This window comes from Pholcus phalangioides, unplaced genomic scaffold (genome assembly GCF_987345545.1).
Source record: "Pholcus phalangioides strain wild (caught in Gottingen) unplaced genomic scaffold, Ppha-v1.0 ptg000017l_1, whole genome shotgun sequence".
Taxonomy (NCBI): Eukaryota; Metazoa; Arthropoda; class Arachnida; order Araneae; family Pholcidae; genus Pholcus; species Pholcus phalangioides.
The window spans coordinates 39,603,234-39,624,141 of NW_028301610.1; the positions used below are offsets into that span (position 1 = coordinate 39,603,234).

Genomic DNA, 20,908 nt, shown 5'->3' on the forward strand with positions numbered 1-20,908 from the left:
TTTACTTGTTATAGCTGACACAAGAATAACTTCATCAGCCGTAAGTTATTGGATAAAGAGTTAAAATCACAGGAAATATATAAACAAAAACCAGTATAATGCTTCTTATAGATAACAAAATTATATATCTTTATTTGACTGACAAAATCAATGTCTAATGCAACGATCTAAAAGATACAATAAACAGTACAACGAATAGCCCACACATTGCTGCTTTGATTTAGGTATGACAAAGTATAAAGGATAAATGAAAAAATTAATAAAACAGATTTTTTTCCAAGTGGTATTTTCAATTCTAAATTATATAGGGGTAAAATGCTTGGCGCTGTGTTAAAACAGATTTTTTTGTTTTTGTTATTTTTTTAAATTTTTGAATTGTAATATATACTGAAATACATGGACTTATTTTTTTCAAATGCACAACCATGGGTCTCATGCACTAACACACTTGACACACATCATACATACATTTATAAATACCTATATACATTTAGTGTACTTGGGGGGTGCTCCGTTTCCTATTTAGAACAGGAAAACAATTCGATTTTAATGATCCAAATCGAGATATTTCCTTGTACTTTTAACAGATTGCATGAGACCCACTGGTTATATATCACTAAACTTGGAGGCATGCACACACAAAATTCTTTTTCATGCAAAAAATTGCACACGAAGAGATTTCTCACACTCATAAAACAAGATCAAAAAAACTTTCAATGACAGATTGGATGACTTGAATATATATATGCACACATATATAGAAAAGTGAGAGTCAATACATTTTAGAACAAGTTGTATCAATCCTTCACAATCAACACAAATATTTCATGAATGTGAAACTTCAAATAAAATTTCCCATTGAAATTGATGAGCAAGTATGCTACTGAAAACAAACATCTATTCAAATAGAAATTCATAAATTTACATTGACTGTTCTCATAAATTCATTCATATTGATCTATTAACAAGATATAGTCTTACAAACCTTTTGTACAGCAAAACCTGTTAAGGCGACCACCTCTGCAAGTTGAACTATTTTCCAGGACACAGATGTAACATAATACAAAGCCTTTCTAAGTTGACCTGCCTATCTTGACTAATCTTAACATACAGTGCAATACAAAATTTGTGTTAAATAAGTTGATCTTCCTGTTCTAACGTTCTCAATAATTTGAGAAAACACCAGTTTAATCACTCTTCTTGGGAAACAGAAATTAAAAGGGTGTTCTAAAGGTGTCATTCTGTTAAAAATTTAATGCACTATGCAAGTAGCCAGTTATTGTAGAAGAAAAGTTTCATTTGCATGTGAACAATGAAAAAGATTCTGCTGAATAAAATGAAATGTATCCAAGGATAAATTGTCTGTTTCCAAGAAAAAATTGATGTAAAAATAGCATACAGTATGCACTTGTTACTCATGCAGTAATGATGTGAAAAAGAAATAAATTCTTATTGGGAAAAATGTATACTTTTCACTAGGTACTATGTGTGATTAATGAAAATGAAAACAATAGAAACCCTTTGGTCATTTACATATTTATTACCATGCACAACATTAATGGATATCAAAAATATTTCATATTTAATGATGCACAGTACCTCAAAGCAGAATGTTTTGCATTGTTCTGCAATGAACCCTCAGCTGACTGGAAATGTTCCGACAGTAAAAATTCCCATAATAGTGTTCCTTCTCTATATTTTTCTTAAAATTCTTCAAGATTGTTCTGCAGTAGCACTGATTATTCTGCGACGTGCACTGCAGAGATTCCAGCATATTCTGCTTTGGGGCATATAGTATATATAGTTAAAATCAATGTAGTACTGTACATAACTTATTCATCACTATGCTACTAAATTTATAATCAAGAGAGTTTACCACCTGTTGAAGTCAACCAGAAAATTACAGCCCCATAGATGGTCAACTTACACAGGTATTACTGTATTAACTTTTTAAATCTACCATACACAGAGCTTCATGAAATATGCAAACTAATCCAATTACCTTTTCAAAAAATTGTTGCAACATCAAATACCTTAATATTGAAAAATACAGAAAATGCAACAATCGTTCTTGTTAACATGTTTGCAATAAGTTCACCATGGGATAAGCCTATAATTTCAAAAAATACACTATAAATTTGGGCAATTTGCCTATTGTGGCTTTTGTATTCTAACCAGAAAAATCATGTTTTAATTTTTTCTTTTGTCTATATCATAGTTCCCAAACTTTTTGTTCCATCTCGCCCCCCTCAAAAATGTTTTTCTTCTAACCCCCCCCCCCCAACTCAAGCCAACCCATGGGGTTCTATACAAAACTCAAAGCTTCTACCACCCCCCAGGACCATTCCATCACCCTTAGGGGATGATATTGCCCACTTTGGGAAACACTGGTCTATACACACAAAAATATTGTGATTTAACTAATTAAACAATAAAAAATAGTTTACATGAATGTTTTATGAGAATAGGTCTGCACAAAGTAAAATACTACCACATTTGGCAGTATCTCACTATTAATGTTTTTGAGCATTTGAAAGAAATGCATTAATTTTGTGTGCTAATGTGTTGTTTCTGAAAATCATACTTGGTAATTGAAAAAACTTGTCACATAACAAATATATATATATATATATATATATTAAAAAGAAACTGCAAAGTACAAACATAAAAAAAATTATCCAAACAAACCATTCAACAATCCATAACCATAAGATGGTTGGCCGTAGCCACCATAACCTCCACCATAAGCAGGCTGAGCCCTTACACCATACCCATAATCTGGGTACCCTGGTAAATACCCATTGGGTCCATATCCCCTCTCGTTCCAACCAGGATATCTGTTAGTATCAGATCCACTTGCAGACCATGGTGGAACATTGAATCCACCACGCTGAGGGTATCCAGGCCGGTATCCAGGATATCTTCCTCTGACTTTAGAACTCCAGGGTCTCTCATAGTAACCGTTGTCATACCCATTGCCAGAGCCTCCGACTGAAACCTCATAACCTCCAATGGAACTCTGGCCATATCCAGGTTGATACGGATTTTCATATAATGGTCGTCTGGGTGGATGTGGATATTCGTAGTCATATACAGGTGAAGATGGTCGAATCGGATTCACTTTCACAGGAGGAGTGGAAGGCACTGTTACTTTTTCCGAGAACGATGGCGGGTTGAACTGCGGTTCCGCGTGAATTTTAATTGGCATTGCATGGTCATTTGTTGAGTTAGACTGATCATCAGACTCTGAACAGTGAACAACAAACAGACAATGTATCAAAATCACCAACGCCTGCAAAATAAAAAAAAATGTTTTAACCATCTGATACCATGTTAACACTCAAGTGTAGAAACTCTTGTAAAATACATACAAATATTCTACATTATTGTATTCAAACTGCCCAATCATAATTTTTTTCATTTATAAAAACTGAAAGAAGAAATTATGGTTTTGCCTCAAACTGAAATTGAAAGTGTTTATGAAAACTAGTTGAAGTAAAAGTGATTATAACACTAATAAAATTTTGTGATGATCACTTGGTCATTTTTGTTAACCACAGACTGGGGACCTACAGTTTGTAGTGATTTTAAACCACCATACTCTACAATTTTTTCTTTCATGTATTTTGCATAGATAAGATTGACATCTCAGCAGGGGAAAAGGGAAATTTGTGTTAACAATGTGCACCTTTGCATCAGCAAAGATTCTCATGAGCAATAATCAAGTAATCAAGCTCCATGTCAACCATGTAATTAGAGCATTAACCTTCATCTCAAGTTCAAATCCTGGCTGGGACATGATTTAAAGTTGAGATTCAAAATCGTTTGTAATCAGCAATAAATTGAGAATCTTGATTCTGTTAGTTTATCTGAACACATGAAAAATCCAAGGTGCAATAAGATAAAATTCTATAAACTGTATACGGGCTCATTAACATAATGACCCATTAAAGAAAAGAACAATTTTTTAAAGTTTATATCAATGTAATTCTTCAAAATCCTATTCTAAAACAAAATGTACTTCTTGTCATTTCATGAGAATAATATGACTCTTCAATAACTAATCCACATTGACTTGTTACTATGCTAAGCGTCTTTGAAAGCATATCTGCACTCATAGATGAATTGATTGGTCCTTGCACCAAAAAAACCAAAATCAATTAGGTCAATCTGCGCCTAAACACATGAATATAGGTCTAGATCAGTTTCCCAACCTTTTTTGTCCCATCGCCCCCTTCTTCAGAAATTTTTATCTCCCATCGAACCCCAACACAATCTAACCCATATTATCCTATGTTATACCCGTATCTTCTACCGCCCCCCCTAGAACATTCCATCGCCCCCAAGGGGGCGTTCACGCCCACGTTGGGAATCACTGGTCTAGATGAAGTAATAAAGCATTAGATTTGAACATGAACATATGATTTTATGTTTTATGATTTTAAAAAATGTAAAAAAATTTTAACACAACAAAAACATTACATTCAGAAAAATGCTGTGGACCAGGGATTGACAAATCCAGCCACCAAGTCACCATGGTGACTAAAAAATAGGAATTTGCACCTAAAATTTTCTATGTGTGATCACTAAATTGAGGTCTAAACATAGAATTTTTTTTTTTTGCTACCATTGACTAGCAAAGATGCTAGGATGTGTTATGGTATTCAGTGTAAAAAGATGTGGAAAACAAGTATAAAACATTTCTACAAAATAGAACCAAAATATTGCAAATAATGCAATAACAATGATGATGGAGAGTGAAACAGAATGCAAGACAGATATTCTGTGCGAAGGGCAAGGAAGTGATGCAACATTGCAAAAACAATGCAGTTAATGTGAAAATATGGGCTAACCCTTAAATGCTCAAGTTTTTATTTTTATGTTGATTATTCTTTCAATTTAAAGATTGAAAAAGTATATAGGCTTACTGTATTAGCCAGCATGCCATAAAAATCGGAGGCACCAACCTTTTTTTTATGTTGGAGTCTGGTTCATTCACGGCATGCAAGGAAGAGTGAGGTTTGATAAAGATCACGTAATACATTCAGAAAATATTAATCTTTAATAAATACTGAATAAATAAGCAAATCAGAGTAAAATATTAGTTTTAACTGCAGAAAATGTGTTTTGCCCAAGAGTTTGATTATGTGCAGATAGAAGAAATTCTAAAAATCTCTTCTCATCACGATTATAATAAAATTTTCCTTTTCTCTACTGCCCTACATTCCTTTAATTTTATAAATGCAGCTATTTTCTATCATGGTCCACCTTTGTAAAAGGTAGCTGGCTCCTACTGAACCCCACATGCACCTCGTCCATATTCCTCTGCCGAACTTCTAGCGAATTGGTACATGTTGGAATGTGTGTGTAAGTGCAGTGAACCTGACGTGAAGTTTGTTTCTATGTAATGCTTGCTGTGTGTAGTGCTTCCATCTGCCATTAATTTTTTTTTAACTATGAGTGAAGTGTAATGATTGAATAATTGTATTGTTGTAGGCCTGTTGCTCTCTGTGGCGAGACTTTCTAATGGGGGCATTGGCTCGCATTTGTGCCTCGAAGTTGGGAACCACAGAAAACCAACTTCAGCCAACCACTATTATGGCAATGGTGGAGTTAGTGGTAACTGGCTGTAAATCATTGCAGGATGATTCACTAGGTCTGTAATCGGTTATTGGTCATTTCATTCAGATGGACTGGCAAAAAATTAATAAGTGGGAGAAGTAATGTTCAGACAAGCAAAAATATAAATAAATTAAATATGCTGTTGCTTTTGCGTTACAAACATCTTGTTTCACACTGAAATTTTTCACTTTTTGCTCTGTTTATTGAAATCTTAAACACGTGATCAAAGACTATAAAATACTTTGCAGTAGACAATTTTCCCTGTTCAGCTCATCTAAAGTACGAAAACAAATATGCAATATGAGTATCCAATATTTGCAATAAACCAAGATTTATGGTAGCAAAAGCAAACATAAAACTAGAACTATCTGAATGTAGTAAAAATAAAAAGGATTCTAAAATGCAGAAAAAATAATAGGCAAGGTTTATATCAGCAAGATATGAGTATCCCTGGCATGCTGATCTCCCTCTGTTTCCCAGCATGCCAACTATTGTGGAGGAATGTAGTTCAGTTCTTGTCACTCTTTTCTGCACAGGGAATGAGTTTCTTGACCACACTGTGACAAGTGATGATACTTGGGTTTATCACTATACCCCTGATTCCAAGCAACAATTAATGCAATGGCAGCATACATATTCTTCAAAAGCCAAAAATTTAAAATTTCAATTACAAAAAAAAAAAGCCATGACTTCTGTTTTCTGAGAGAAAACACATTCTGCTGTTTGGCATTATGCTTCCCACCATCATAATTGGTGCTGAGGCGTATTATAAAAATTTGCAACACCTTTGACAGGCATCTGCTGGCTTCATGAAAATGCTCATGGTTGAAGTGGTAAATGTCACAGATGCACTTCTTAAGAGATTCAAATAGGAAGTTCTCAACCATTCAGCCGGGATCTTGGGCCTAGTGACTTCTGCTTGTTTTTTTTACCTGAAGAAACATCTTACTTCACTTTCACAATAACAAAATGTAATGCAGTTGAAGTGTGGTTCTGGTAGCTGACAGTAGATTTCTTTGATTATGGAGGATGCAGAAATTAATACTCAGACGTGACAACTGTTTGAACAATGGCACCAATTATTTGGAAAATATAGTGCATGTATCATTAAATACTGTATTTCAACGTGTATAAGGAGCCCCCTGATTTTTTTGCCTTAAAATTTGGAGAAAAAAAAGATACATAATACTATACATGTATAAGAAACCACTCCTATTTTTGGGACCCAATTTTCGGAAAAAGGTGGGCTCCTTATACACATTAAAATATGGTAATTTGTTGTGGAGATTTTTATAGTGGCACAAAGTTACTCTTTCAGAACTTGAACAGGACTGAACTTTAGCCATCAATATCTGTCTTTATGTACAGGTGAACTTGGCTAATTCAAATGTTAGGAGTTACCCTTGAATTTCCTATTCAATTTAATGTTAAAATTACCTGTTTAATTCAACCTTTTTCCCTAATGTTTTTGATAATTTGAAGTTTGATTCAGATATGTCATTTGCAAAATGTTTATTTTCTCAGTATTTCTAGCTAAATTTTGGTCATCCCTTACTTTATTCTGTTGTTTACTGATCTTTTCCAGAATATAACATGTAGCCAACATTGAAAAAATTACAATCAACAAAAGTTGAACTTTTTTGTTGTAACTCAAGCAACAAGAAGCAATATTTTCTTTACCAGTTCTATATACTAGCTTTTATTTTTCCGTGAGCAACTGAAGTTTTACTGGTTCTTGGATGACTTTATTAACACCTACTAACAGCAGATGCAAACTAGCAAAATGTGATTGGGACTCGTGTCCCTCTAATGTCATTGTTTGCTTATTTTAGAATATCCATGTAACTTAGGAACATTTTCACCATGTCCAACCAAGGCTCATACCTTTGTTTAACATAGTAGAGAATATAAAGTCACACTGAATATTCTCTTGAAGACGATGAAAACTAATATAAGAAAACAACAGAGGTCCCTACTCCAACGCTTGCAGAAGCTACAGACATGTTAAAAAATAAGGCTGGTGTAGCTTCAAAACTGCATCTTTCATTCTCTTAATCAACTTGAAGATTTTGCACAATATTTAAGAGCATCCAAAAAAAAATTAAAATTACAAATTTAGAAATGAACTAGTTTTTATGATCATTTACATTTTATACAGGCAATAATAAATTATACCATTCACTGCAACTTTATAATAATTGAGAGTTTTTGATTTTTTGTGAAAGTATAGTAATCAGGGTTAGCAGGTTTTTGACACATGACAGTTTTTGATGGTTTAAACTGTCACGTCAAAAACATCAAATATTGCTTTTCAATATAAAAATTCTCATCGGAAATACAGGGTGATCAGCGAATAAGCCCTTATTTCAAAATTAAATATCTCTACAACAAAGATCAATAGAATTATGCGGTAAACGGTACGTTTATTAGCAAAACTGTAAGAATGTTGTACAGAAATTTCGAAAATTTAGTTTTTTTTTTTAATTTTTTAAAATTAAAAAAAAAAAAAACAAGATTTTTGGGTTCCGAAAATCATCATTTGTGTGAAGAGAAACCACTGCATTTGCCTAAAGTTACTGCATGGGCTGCGGTATGCGCCATGTGTGCTGACAAATTGTTCCAAAATTGTAACGTAACGTTCAATAGTAATCGTTTCTCGCACGAAAAAGTAATGTTGATTTCTGTTATTATTAAATTATTTAAATAATAACCGATACTTAAAACGATACTCTTATTGTGCATAACATTGAAATATATCTAGCAATCAAAATACTAAATTGTAGGACTAAAATGTCATTTAATGGCAATGCTAGCTTGTATATGATACTTAAGAAACTCCTGTAACTTATCCTTAGTCAAACTTATTCTTATTTTTGCACTATGATATGGTATATTTACTAGTATTTATAATGCAATGGTTTTCCAATTGAAGCTGTATTCAAACGCGCAAAAAATTGCTTTGGGTATCAAGTCCTATCAGCTCTGCTTTGGTTGAAAATACTCTTTAAAACTCTGAATTTACGCACCCCTGAGCAAAGAAATTTATAGGTGAAAATAAATTAGTTTAATTAATGTATTAAGAGATGCTGCATGAGAATTTTTACATGCAATAAAATTTTGGGCGGATCAGAAAATTTAAAATATCAAAATATTTTCCCTCAGTAATTATAATTCTGAATATAAAACCCTTTAATCTACATAACAGTAAGTGTTTTGTTATTTAACATATCTATCAAGTTAACAAAAACTATTTGACACCATTGACAGTAAGATTTTGACAGTTTTAATACTGAGTTAGTTTCTGGGGTCAAAAACCTAACCCTGATGCCCTATCATACATATTTTGAATAAACAGCTCTATTCAGCTTACCAAATTGAACACAAGTAATGATTTGCTTCAATAAATAAACGATAAAATTATATTTCCTATGTTCTAGATTTCTATGTTGAAAAATTTAAAATTGCAAATTATAATTAATATTTTGTTTTAATTATTGTAATAAAACATTGTAATATGCAAAAAAGTAAGGTTTACATCATGTTATATACCTATTGTGTTCAAAACATTATCAAAAGGCATTCATTTAGGTTTTTGACAGTTTTTTAACTAGTTTTTGACGCCAAAAACCCAACCCTGATAGTAATTCTGTTGTGATAGTAATTGGATAATTCAAACTTTTTGCTACCTCCCTGAGCTTCAAATTAATCAAGTTTGACTGTGTTCAATGTAGGTGTAAATAAAAATCTGGAAAGAGAATGTAAATAGTGCTTGAGAGCAAAGCACATCCATTCTAACAGTTTATTTGCATGCTTGATTGTGGAAGATTCAATCCAATATTATACCATTCATAATCGGATAAATGTAATGGTATGAAAATTCATTGCTTTTATAATATTGATAAAAAATTTCCAGAAGGTATAAAATGGAATCAGTAGTGTTCATTCCAATGACACCACTATCATGTGTTTCCTCAAATGAGCATAATTATTAATATTATAGCTTTTTAACAAAATGAAGTTACTTTTGAATTTGGGTCCAACTGAAAAATGAAATAAAAGTTGGAAAGAATCTATGCATAGTAATCATAATAAAGTACTTTAACAAATGAGAGAATCTTAACTTATTAAAACATAGCTGACAATCAAGGTTCCCCTGTGCTTGCATAAAAACTAAAACGATAAGAAAAAATTTAATTTTTATATAATCCAATTTTAGAAACTTGAAAGTGGTGTTTATAACAACATTTATTAATGTGTTATACTAGATTTTTTCACTACTAAAAGAAATCTGTGATTCGAAACTAGGAGTGCAAATTTTAACTCCTCCAAGTGTTAGAAAGACTGAAATAATTATCAACTCAATTATCCAAATATTTAGATAAATGTTTAAAACAATTGGGACCATGGCAATTTTTTTTATAGATTTTTCAAAATTTTCCATTGTATATTCTATATTGATTTTTTATTTTCAATGCCACTCAGTCCATAGTTGGATGTTAAGTTTTTTAACCCTTTTAGACTCGGATCGATTAAAAAACAAAGGGTTGTTTTTCCTCACTTTGGATATTCCATTTTTAACCTCACAAGTTCAGCCTTGACTTTGAGAATTGTGGATGTTTTATCATTGAAGTTAGAGCTGAACTCAGAGGTTATAAAAAAAATATATCAACAGCAAAAAAAACAACCCGCATGTTTGTGAGCACCAGCTAACCCTTTCAGACCTAGTACACACAAACATGCGGGTTGGTCAGATATTCAAGATTTCTAATTACAAAGTGTAATTTTGTTTCAGAATATTTTCTAATCAATAACTACATGGCAGTAATTACATAAGACACAATGCTTAATGATACTGTGTAACTCCCTTCCTTGGTTTCTAAAGACAGAGGATGGAGAGTTCTGATCTTGGGGCAGGAAAATCAGTTTGAAAAGACACTGCAGTCTGGAGAACTTATATAGTGTGTGTAATACCTGCCTAACAGTATTTTCAGTCTTCCTTAACATTTGCTGCTCAGGACAGTTGCTCCTTTTGCCATCCCCTCATTCCGGTCCTGCTCCCACTCCAGAATAATAAATTTCATTAGGTGCCAACATCCTTCTTCCTGACCAAAATGGTCAACAGACCCCCTATCTTAAAAATCTTTTTCTATGAGAAAGGGTTGCAAACATTGACAAAGCACTTTGCCAACTTTAGAATACATGAAGAAATTAGGATTATTCCTCCAATAACGTTATTAAATGAGCAATCGATTCTGTCAGCCACACTGCCGCTAAATGTAATTTTTAATTACACTAAGGTTCTGGCCCTTTGGGATGCGTGTGTGTGACCCAGAATTTTTATCCCCAAAAACCTTGAACATCCTGGAAATAAAGATATGGCTGCCAAAAAAAATTCAAATACCCCTCCCCCTTTAATTAACACACACAATTACCCAAAATTTAGCAAAGGTAAAAGGCCAGTATTACACAATAAAAGTTTTATAAAACTTGACAAATTCAACCAATAAGCTTATTGGTTATATTTTTGAAGTTTTATAACAGAACTTTTCTAGTGTAATTCAAGTACCATACACCAAAAATCAATCAAAAGAGAATACATGACCATAAATACATCAATCATAATATACAGGGTGCATAGCTAACAGAATGCTCCCCAAATTAATGGCAAACCATTCTTCCTAGAGGTATACTTCCAATTAGAAAAATTATCCAAATAACATGTAAAACTCAGACACGTGTTGCAAAGGGTTGTATAGTTATTAAATACAAAAACTAACTTTTTGCATTACACCCTGTTCTCAAAAACCCAATTAGAAAGTTATTACCCAATCTCTTCCGAGGCCAAAAAAATCCACCTTTTTAAGTGCAATATTGACTGAGATATTTGAATTGAGAAAAAAAATGGAGAAAAGTGTGATGAAAAAAAAAAGTACAAATGGGAGTAAAACTTGTTTGTATTAAAAAATCAATAAAAGACCAATGTTGAAAACCAGCGCTTGACAAATCCTAGGTGACTATGAAATCAGCATTGACACTTAAAATTTTCTGTATGTGATTACTAAACTGAAGTCGATGTATAACACTGAATTTTTAAATTTCATGACAGTGTCATTTAGCATAGGAAAAAGATATAAAGTCCAGGAAAAGTCGAAAAAACATTATTTAAGCCAATTTTCTTTAAAGTCATTTTTGGTTTTTAAGAAATTTGGCTGGTGAATAAATTTTTTTTTCATGTCGAGCCGTGGTGAAAACTAAAGCGTTTTCTCATCAGATTTGAGAAAACTCGTCAATAAAAAAAAGGGAAAAATTAACGTGCCAAGGATAAATGTTTAAGAAACAGGCACAAATGCAGATCGCTAAAGCACTACTGACAATAAGAACTGAAAATGGTGCTAAAGGAGATAAAGACAACACTTTTATAGAACAGATGGTATTTTCGGCTTGAAATATACTGAGAAATTGAATTTTCTGGATGTTATGCTGAAACTGATATTTGGAAAAAAAAGTGATTTTGTCTCCTCTGGCAATTGAATCTGGTTCCTCTTGCATACCGGACAAGTGCACTAACCAATACACCAGAGACACACTTTTCAATTCCTTATTGCTACGACTCCATTCAGTGCTTCATGCTACTAATGCGTGTTATAAGGAATTGAAAAGTGTGTCTCTGGTGCATTGGTTAGCGCACTTCCCGGTATGCAAGGGGAGCCGGGTTCGATTCCCGGAGGAGACAAATCACTTTTTGTCCAGATATCAGTTTCGGCATAACATTCAGATAATTCAATTTCTCAGCACTTTTATAGAACCTTTTTTGTAGATACATTTGCATGGAAAAACATTCCAGTCGCCAATGAAAAATTTAGAAAGATCTCCAACAGAAGTGAAGCACGCCCACTTGAACTACGCAAGCCGTCATAACAAAATAAAAGTGAAATCACATTGCACTAATCATAATACAGATGAGATAATTATTTGTTTCGTTATTTTCAAAAGATACGGCAAGCTAGTGACATGACTTAATCAAATCTGCCGTACATTGAATTAACGTCCGGTGTCACATGCCTCTAAACAATCTGACAAAAATGTGTGACGCCACTGCAAGTCTTCCACCGTATATCGAATAAACGTCCGGCTACGTATCCTCTGCCAACTTCAAAACTCACCTTATCAGGGGTCTGTTCAGCCAAAATTAAGGTCCAGTTTTCAGACCCTTCACATATTTTTGGAACTGAAAAACTGACCCTTTCTAAAATACATATTAACGAAACCAGAAATTTGGAATTTCATTTCTTTTGTGATAAATTAACTGGATTATTTTGCTTTCCATAAAATTAATGACCATTTCACACAAATAAAGAAAATTTTTCACAAAAACAGGATCTTACAAAATAAGTCTGGATACACCCCTGCTTATGCCGAAACTAATATTTGGAAAGAAAAGTGATTTTGTCTCCTCCGGCAATTGAATCTGGTTCCTCTTGCATACCGGACAAGTGCACTAACCAATACACCAGAGACACACTTTTCAATTCCTTATTGCTACGACTCCATTCAGTGCTTCATGCTACTAATGCGTGTTATAAGGAATTGAAAAGTGTGTCTCTGGTGCATTGGTTAGCGCACTTCCCGGTATGCAAGGGGAGCCAGGTTCGATTCCCAGAGGCGACAAATCACTTTTTTCCAGATATCAGTTTCGGCATAACATTCAGATAATTCAATTTCTCAGCACTTTTATAGAACCTTTTTTGTAGATACATTTGCCTGGAAAATTCCATAAAATTAATGACCATTTCACACAAAGAAAATTTTTCACAAAAACAGGATCCTACAAAATAAGTCTGGACACACCCTTGCTTATGCAGGGCAATGACAACAAACACAAAAAAACTTTAGCATCCCACTTTAAAAAAAGAACACTTAAAATATGACACACACACCTTCAAATCATACGTATTTGCACCATAAGAATAAAATTGCCATTATACGATTTTTTATAAACTGGGAGGAGACTTTTGTATGTTTATAGACCCTTCATATTTATCCTCATGGAAGTAAAACACAATTTACACAGGCACAAGTCTTACATCCCTACTAAAAACATCTGGCCACTTTAGCAGTTGGCAAATTGGTCTCTAATTGAAGAAAAAAAAATAGATCAATCATTAACAATAAAAAATAAATATATTTAAAACAGTATAAGAAACAAAAATTAAATTTAATAAAATTTTCTGTGGATCCTACTCAGTAACAGGGAATCAAACTGGCATATTAATCTCCCATAGGATATGAGAGATTAGCATTATCTAAGAAATTATACAGTACTTTTTTGGGTTAATCAATTTTCGGTCAACTGAAAAGTTCATTTAACAATTTCAACTGAAAAAGTCATAGATATTTAAATTACTCCTGCCGCAATATGAAATAGTTTGTGTACAGGAAAAAGATAGCAAAAAATTGTACGATCTAAACGTCTTAAGATTCAGATTTCATTAAAGATATATATATTTTTTTGCAATAAATTCAAAAATAATAACAAATATTTTCACCTGCAATAGTGAATCATTACATCAACAATGAATGAAATATTTAGCGTTGTTGTTTTTGTTTATCGGTTACGGTTGAAGATGTTTGTTGTTTCCCCCCCCCCCACCACGCTTCTTTTAACTTCCGCACATGCGTAGTAGCTTGTTTGTTATACTCAATCAGGTCATCCGTTTTATAATTTATTTTTCCACGAATGAGAAAGACATCATCATTGGGCAATCTATAGTGGTTGTATTGCGTATTTAATAATTTGAATGACCATATGACACCACATTTTTCTGGCTTTTTTTTTTTGGTGGTCCCGGCTTAATGGACCATATTCCGTGAGAACAGTACGGGTAATTAGAATACCAAATAGGAAAAATACTTTCTTTTAAACCTAGCACAACTCCTGTCCAGGGCCTGTCATAATAGCATCATGGACCCCCGCTTAGCGGAGAGTGTCTGTCTACTCCTGAAAATCGTAGTTCCAAATGATTTTTTCACGAGGCCCCTTATGATCTTGAGTCTCCCGGGCCGTGCTCAGATGGACCCATGCGTTAGGACGGCCCTACTCTGGTCCTATCGCCGTAGCCAATTTAATAGCGAATGAGTTGTGGTTGGAATGTGAGTGTGCAACTAACAGTCTGAGAGCGTATCTAGTGTTGTGTGTCTGATATTTCAGTGCTGCCATCTATATTTTACATTGTGAGCGAAGTGTAATGATTGACTATTTGTAACGTTGTAGTTCTTCTGCTATCAACAATTACAATTAATTAGTAATTTAAATTTTTTAAGTTACTAATTATTGTATGATGACGTTCTCCACTAGTTTTATGCAAGATATACAGAAAACTGGATGTTGTGTGAAGATATTATGATTTTTTTTTAGGAAGAGCACTCGACTGGCATACGAGGGATACGAGTTCGATTACCGGTAGAGGCAGAGATGAATTTTTCTTCAAAAAAAAATTTTTACTACTCTTAGAATTGGTGAATGCATTGCACACAATCTATATATACTGTATTTGATTACTAATATCATTGAGCTGAATTTTTTTGTTTTTAAAAATTTGGCATTAATTTGATGGGTTTTTCATAATCTTCTAATTATTTTATTTTTATTCGTGAAAAATAAAAAACCATCAAAAACTATATAATTCTCATTTTTCTGATACTTCTCAAACATTTTATTGAAGGAGTCGGAAATTAATCAGTGAAATTAATCAATTTATATTAAATATTAAAACAAAAACTCAAGATAATGCCCAATTTTGAAATTTTTCAACCATTTTTTAAAAATAACTGAAAAAAAATCACGTATCAATGTGATGCTTTTAATTGGTATAAACTAATTGATTTTACTAATTAATTACCGATACCTCAAACAACGTATTTTTACAAGTTTAAAAGAATGGGCATTAATTTAATTTTTTATGTAACTTTGAACTGATATAAAATACAGTGGATCACGGTTTGTTTGTTTTTTTCGAAAAACCATCAGGAAAAAACGTTGTGATAAATTTTATTTAATTATAATGCTAGAAATTATGTTTTGCGTGAAACTTTACAGCGTATGAGAGACACAAACAATTTACAGTAGGAGTTTTATTTTCACACATTTTATACAAAAAATTTATAACTGTCAAACAGAAAATCAAAAGAAAAATCAATCGAAAATTAAAATATGGTTTCAAAAAATAAGAGAGGTTCATAGGTTACATGGGGCAATCATCGCTGAGCACAAACCACTGAAGCTATATTTTCACTGCTAATAAAATGCTATATTTGTGGAATTATATATCACCGAGCAATTATTTGCGTGGATTTGTTAACCAAGCCGCTGGTAGAAGCTAGTATCATATATTTTCCCGTTTTTATTATCCATAATACTCTTACTTTTCTCGACGAAATTTGGCCAATATAACATATATATATAAAATTCAGTCAAACGCAACGCGTAATGATAAGTACCGAAATTATATTTTTTTTGTCATTACTATCAAAATGTAGAAAGCAGAAACATAGTTTTTAATTGTTGATCACTGGAACATTACTCTGTCAGTATAAAAATTTATATCCAGAAATGTTTTAGGTACAGTAGATCCCGCTTATAACGTTTGCCCGCTTCGTACGACATATTTTCGTGGTCTCAACTCTCACTAATATTCCTCGAGATTTCCCGCTTAAAGCGTTTTCCCGGTTACATCGTTTTTCCTGACGGTTTTTGGAAAACATTATTAGCGGGATCGACTGTAATTATGTACATGTCGATATGAGATACATGCTCATTAACCTTCTCGGATGAAAAAAATTACATATTTTATTGTGTTCGTTATAATTTGGCATTAGAATAATCTGAGATAATGGATAGGTTAATGCTCTATCTACGATTTTGTACTATAGAGCGTTGATTATCCAAATTGACTGATACTCATGGATGATGGATAATTAGATTGGCTTGGATAAAAGTAAAGTGTGTACGAAAATTGATTAGCAAAAGCAGGTGTGTGTGTGTGTGTGTGTGTGTGTGTGTGTGTGTGTTAGTTCAAAAGTGGAAGCTCTCTCCACTGCTAAAAACAAAAAAAATTCACCCGCATCATTTAAAGAAATATTTATAGAAATGAGTTATTAAAATTTTTGATTTACGTCACTTTTTACGTGCTCAATTCAAGAATTTATACTGTCGATAGCTCAACGAATTTTTTTTTTAATTCTAGGAGATAAATTTATTTCGATACAGCATAGAGATGCACAAATTCTAAAAGTTAGCATCGTGATTATTTCCACCGATTTGGGTTATAAAAACTAGTTTCGAAATTCTCCTAATTATGAATTCACAGGGGCTGAAATGATCACAATTCAACTCTTCTCTTTTTACTGATCATTTTTCATATTTTACAAAAAATTTAGAATCAATTGTAGAGTGTTTACTCTATTCGCTTTCGGAAAATTTTTGCGAAATACATCTTTATAAATATATTTTATTCATATATTTTTCGTATTAATTTGTGATAGTATTGACAATTAACCAACGTTAACAATTAACCTATCCATTTTGTCTCACGTTTGTCGTATTTTGTTGACTAGAATTAATTATAGGGGTAACTACAGTCTACTGCCGATTTCAACTGTCTACATGATCTCTCCATATCCTGAAGATAATCCCCCCTCCTCCCTGTATCCTATGGTATAATCTATATAACACATTATTCTATTCACATTTCTGTAATTTCTGGAACGACAACATTGAATCATAATATAGTGTCCACTCTTTTCATAGCAAATTTCCAAATCGTTAGTTTTAAAGATAACTTCGAGTTACAAGAAAAATAATAATAAAAATGTTTTAAATGTTGTCGCCCATTTTCCTAGAAATCGATTTTGTTATAAAAAATTATTATTCTGAAAATGTTACGAAGTTGAAGCTTGAAGGATTAATTGTATTTTGCTGAAATATGGGTGGACGAGGGGGCGTACGTAAAATTACTTCCGAGTCAAATAGTTTTGACGAATTCGATTTATTCATCAGGAGCGCCCTCACAACCCCTAACGTTATGCCATTGAGTGAAATCTGGGGAAAATCACATTGGTTATTCAACTTAAATTTTCATACGGGCCCTTAGGACTTTATTTTGTCATGTCAGTTTATGAAGAAGTTCTTCATAATTTATGGCGCAGGACATTAAATTTCGTAAGTTTTTCAGAAATATGTTTCACTTACGTGGTTCCTAACAAACTGTACCAAGGTGACGTCTTCAAAAAAATTTTGAAAAAATTGCCACTGATTCTACTAAATGAGTAGAAGAATCAGTGGTAATTTGCACAAAAAAAAAAAAAAAAAAACCGTCGGAAATGGGTAACTCAAAAAACTGTAAATTTTAATATTTTAAACGCCAATAGAAGTCAAGAATGAATTCAAAAATCCCGCAACCCGTGGCTGACGTCATCCAAACAACACATCATCAGTAATAATCATCAGGTACAGTACAGACAGAAAAAAATAACTTATTTTTTAAACTGTATATATATATAAGGAAGAAAAAGAAAGTGAAAAGAAGTTTTTTTATAGATATCCATCAAAGAAGCGCAAAGGGTGACGAGTAGCCAACTGTTGTCATTTTTGATAATTTTTTGTGAATTTAAAAATTAGTTTTGAGTGAGATGGTTGTACTCTAATTTTTTCATAATTTTTTGCGGACGACACTTCATGACACTTTCCATGTGAATTAATGTGCGTCAACATTTGAAATATTGTTTGTAATTGTAAGTTATTTCCTAGGTTCTCTAAGGTTTACGAACAAACTGTTTTGGACAACGATAAGAATGGCAACTCTGTATATGCGAGTCAACAGAAAATATATGATTTTGCTGGAAAATGCAATAAGAGAGAGAGAGAGAGAGAGAGAGATACAAGGAATCGAATGAATCCCAAGAGATATCTCAGCTAAAGCTCTATACTCATATTTCTTCACGCTCCAAAAAATAATCGAATGAGAACATGTAAACATGAGTCATACTGCTTCCTACGCCCAATCAAAGATTAAGAACTCAATATCATACCTAGTAGTAGTACCTGTCATCTCGCATTATTACTGTTATTGAAATAAAAGAGTATTGTTTATAAATTACATTTTTCAGCCGATGTTTTCTATGCTTATATTGCAAGTGACACGAAGATTGCTTTTTTACCATTAAGTAGAATTTCTATTGCATTATTGTCCTTGAGTCTGCTCAAACAATAACCAACTACAAGACAATTGCCTCTTTTTCTCTTTAGGCGAAGTATAATTTTTAATACACTGACAGCTAAACAATTGATCACAAATTTCGGGTTCTAGAAATTTGAAACTGACGTTAAGGTCTTTGCAAAGTTTAATGACTTCCAAAATTTGAAATGTCATCAGTTACAGAACTAAAAATTCCCAATATTGTTTAAATTCAAACAAGATCAAACTCATCATTTACTGTCGCAAATTCAAGAAAATTTATAACTTATACCTATTTAATATAATTATACCAGTCCATAAGTTCTACTTACACATCCTAATGCGTATTTCATATTTTCCAAATAAATCCACTCACGTACGTATTCCGATTTAAGATTGGGGAAATGATATTGCACGAATTCAAGTTGAAAACGTTCCACTGACACAAATGAATGATTGGGCGGCTTTTATAGACAATATTCTATGCGTAGTATTACTAAATACCAGTAGAATCATTTGATGTTCTCACATAGAAGAGGGTCAGTAGAATATAGAGGTACCCATATCTACTTGCGTGGATTACGAGAAAGTAACAGCTGCTGAAGAATTGTGACCTAAAATTAGATAGAAATGTCGACAAAACAATATTTCTATTAGGACTTCATCCCTTTAGTACGGCAGAAATTTCTTTCAAATATCAATGTATTTCTGGTTATCTTTATTAGGCCTTGACCGATATATATAGTAGAATATATTTAAAACCGTGACTATATGTTGTCTTCATGAATGAAAATTTCTTCAATCAAAATTTCAATTATGTTTCAAGGTTATCTGGATTTTTCGTTTTAATCTTCTCTTGTTTTATTAAAAAGCTTATAATTCCCGTAAAACTCCATTCCATATATTTCCATTTTTAATGCAATGGAACTAAAGTCTATTCCCTTTTTAACGAATGCCGTTATAGTGAAAAAAAATCTCGTTTTGAAACGAAAACTTTTCTAATCCCTCAAATAAGTTTTCATAGAAACAATGTAAAAATCTAGAATTCTTTTATAACGAAATTTCGTTATTATGAAGTGATTTCTCCGGTCCCTTGGAGTTCGTTATAACGGATTCGACCGTATATAAAATCGAAATTTTTCTTGATTTATAAAACGGTTAATTAAACGAGAGTGGATAACCCAGATGAGCTTGCTTACATTGCACACTATATACAGTAAAAATCCGTTATTACGAGTACGGCTTATAACAAGAATCTCGCTGTTACAAGTAATTCACAAGTGATAGTCAACAGCTAATATTAAAGGTACAAAAAATATTCACTTATAGCGAGTTGTTCATAGATGAAAATCAGAACACATTCGCTATAACGACAACGGAAATTCTCGAAAAGCATGTTTTTCTCTTCTTTCTTTTTAGGTGTATTATAAAATATATTTTCTTTTTAAATATCTTCACCCTATTCATAGGCGTTTATAACAGGACATTTCAGTACCTCCCTGTAAGATAAGAGGACCATATGCTGTATCTTATCTTCTTGTTATGTATATAGGAGGTCGAAAAACACAAAATTTTATCTGTAGGTGTGTTGGTTGAGTAGGTGGTATATGACCTCTGGTTTTGACATCGTCGTTATTTCCCTGGAATAATTCTTTCCTCCTTCCCCTCCTTTCTTGGAATCGTCCAAAACTGGACACAAGGCAAACAGGTTTTAATCATTTTATCTGTCGTAAGTTGTTTTTCGCTGCCAGATAATAGGCTTTTTTTATACGCAAAATTGCATGAGTGAGATGGTCTCCGATTTTTTATTTTATTTTTTTTTTTTTTGCAATGGGGAGAAACAGAAAAGGTTTATCAATCGAAACGAAACTTCAACTTTTGTTCAAATGTGAGAAAAATAGTGAAATCACGAAAAAATTCGGGCTTTCATCACTTCGTTTTTTCCTTTTGCTACACAATTTAACATTGTGTATGCACATAGGCGTACACAGGACTTTCTCAAAGGTGGAGGAAGGGTTTCAAAATTTCTTTCTTCTGGGGGGAAGTTACGTTTT

The 20,908-nt window shown here is 32.7% G+C and overlaps 1 protein-coding gene across 3 annotated transcripts; it reads right to left on the reverse strand.

Moving 5' to 3' along the window:
- Positions 1-367: 367 nt before the first annotated feature.
- Positions 368-19,290, reverse strand: LOC149073051 (uncharacterized). 3 transcript variants are annotated; one of them, XM_089246246.1, is made up of 2 exons: positions 19,187-19,290; positions 368-3,292 (listed from the first exon to the last, which is right to left on the reverse strand). In XM_089246246.1, the coding sequence occupies exons 1-2, from the start codon at positions 19,205-19,207 to the stop codon at positions 2,675-2,677; spliced, it is 639 nt and encodes a 212-aa protein (XP_089102372.1). In that variant the 5' UTR covers positions 19,208-19,290; the 3' UTR covers positions 368-2,674. The 3 variants fall into 3 exon arrangements, with proteins under 3 accessions (XP_089102372.1, XP_089102373.1, XP_089102374.1); XM_089246247.1 differs by lacking the exon at positions 19,187-19,290 and adding an exon at positions 14,169-14,252; XM_089246248.1 differs by lacking the exon at positions 19,187-19,290 and adding an exon at positions 13,560-13,722.
- Between the last annotated feature and the right edge of the window lie 1,618 nt (positions 19,291-20,908).

What these genes read in the sequence shown, in the direction of transcription:
- LOC149073051 (XM_089246246.1), bottom strand. Translation starts at nt 19,207, where the DNA reads ATGAAATACGCATTAGGATGT. An exon ending in TGAAATACGCATTAGGATGT is followed by an intron (nt 3,293 to 19,186) that starts GTAAGTAGAACT and finishes TTTATTTTGCAG; the next exon opens with GCGTTGGTGATTTTGATACA.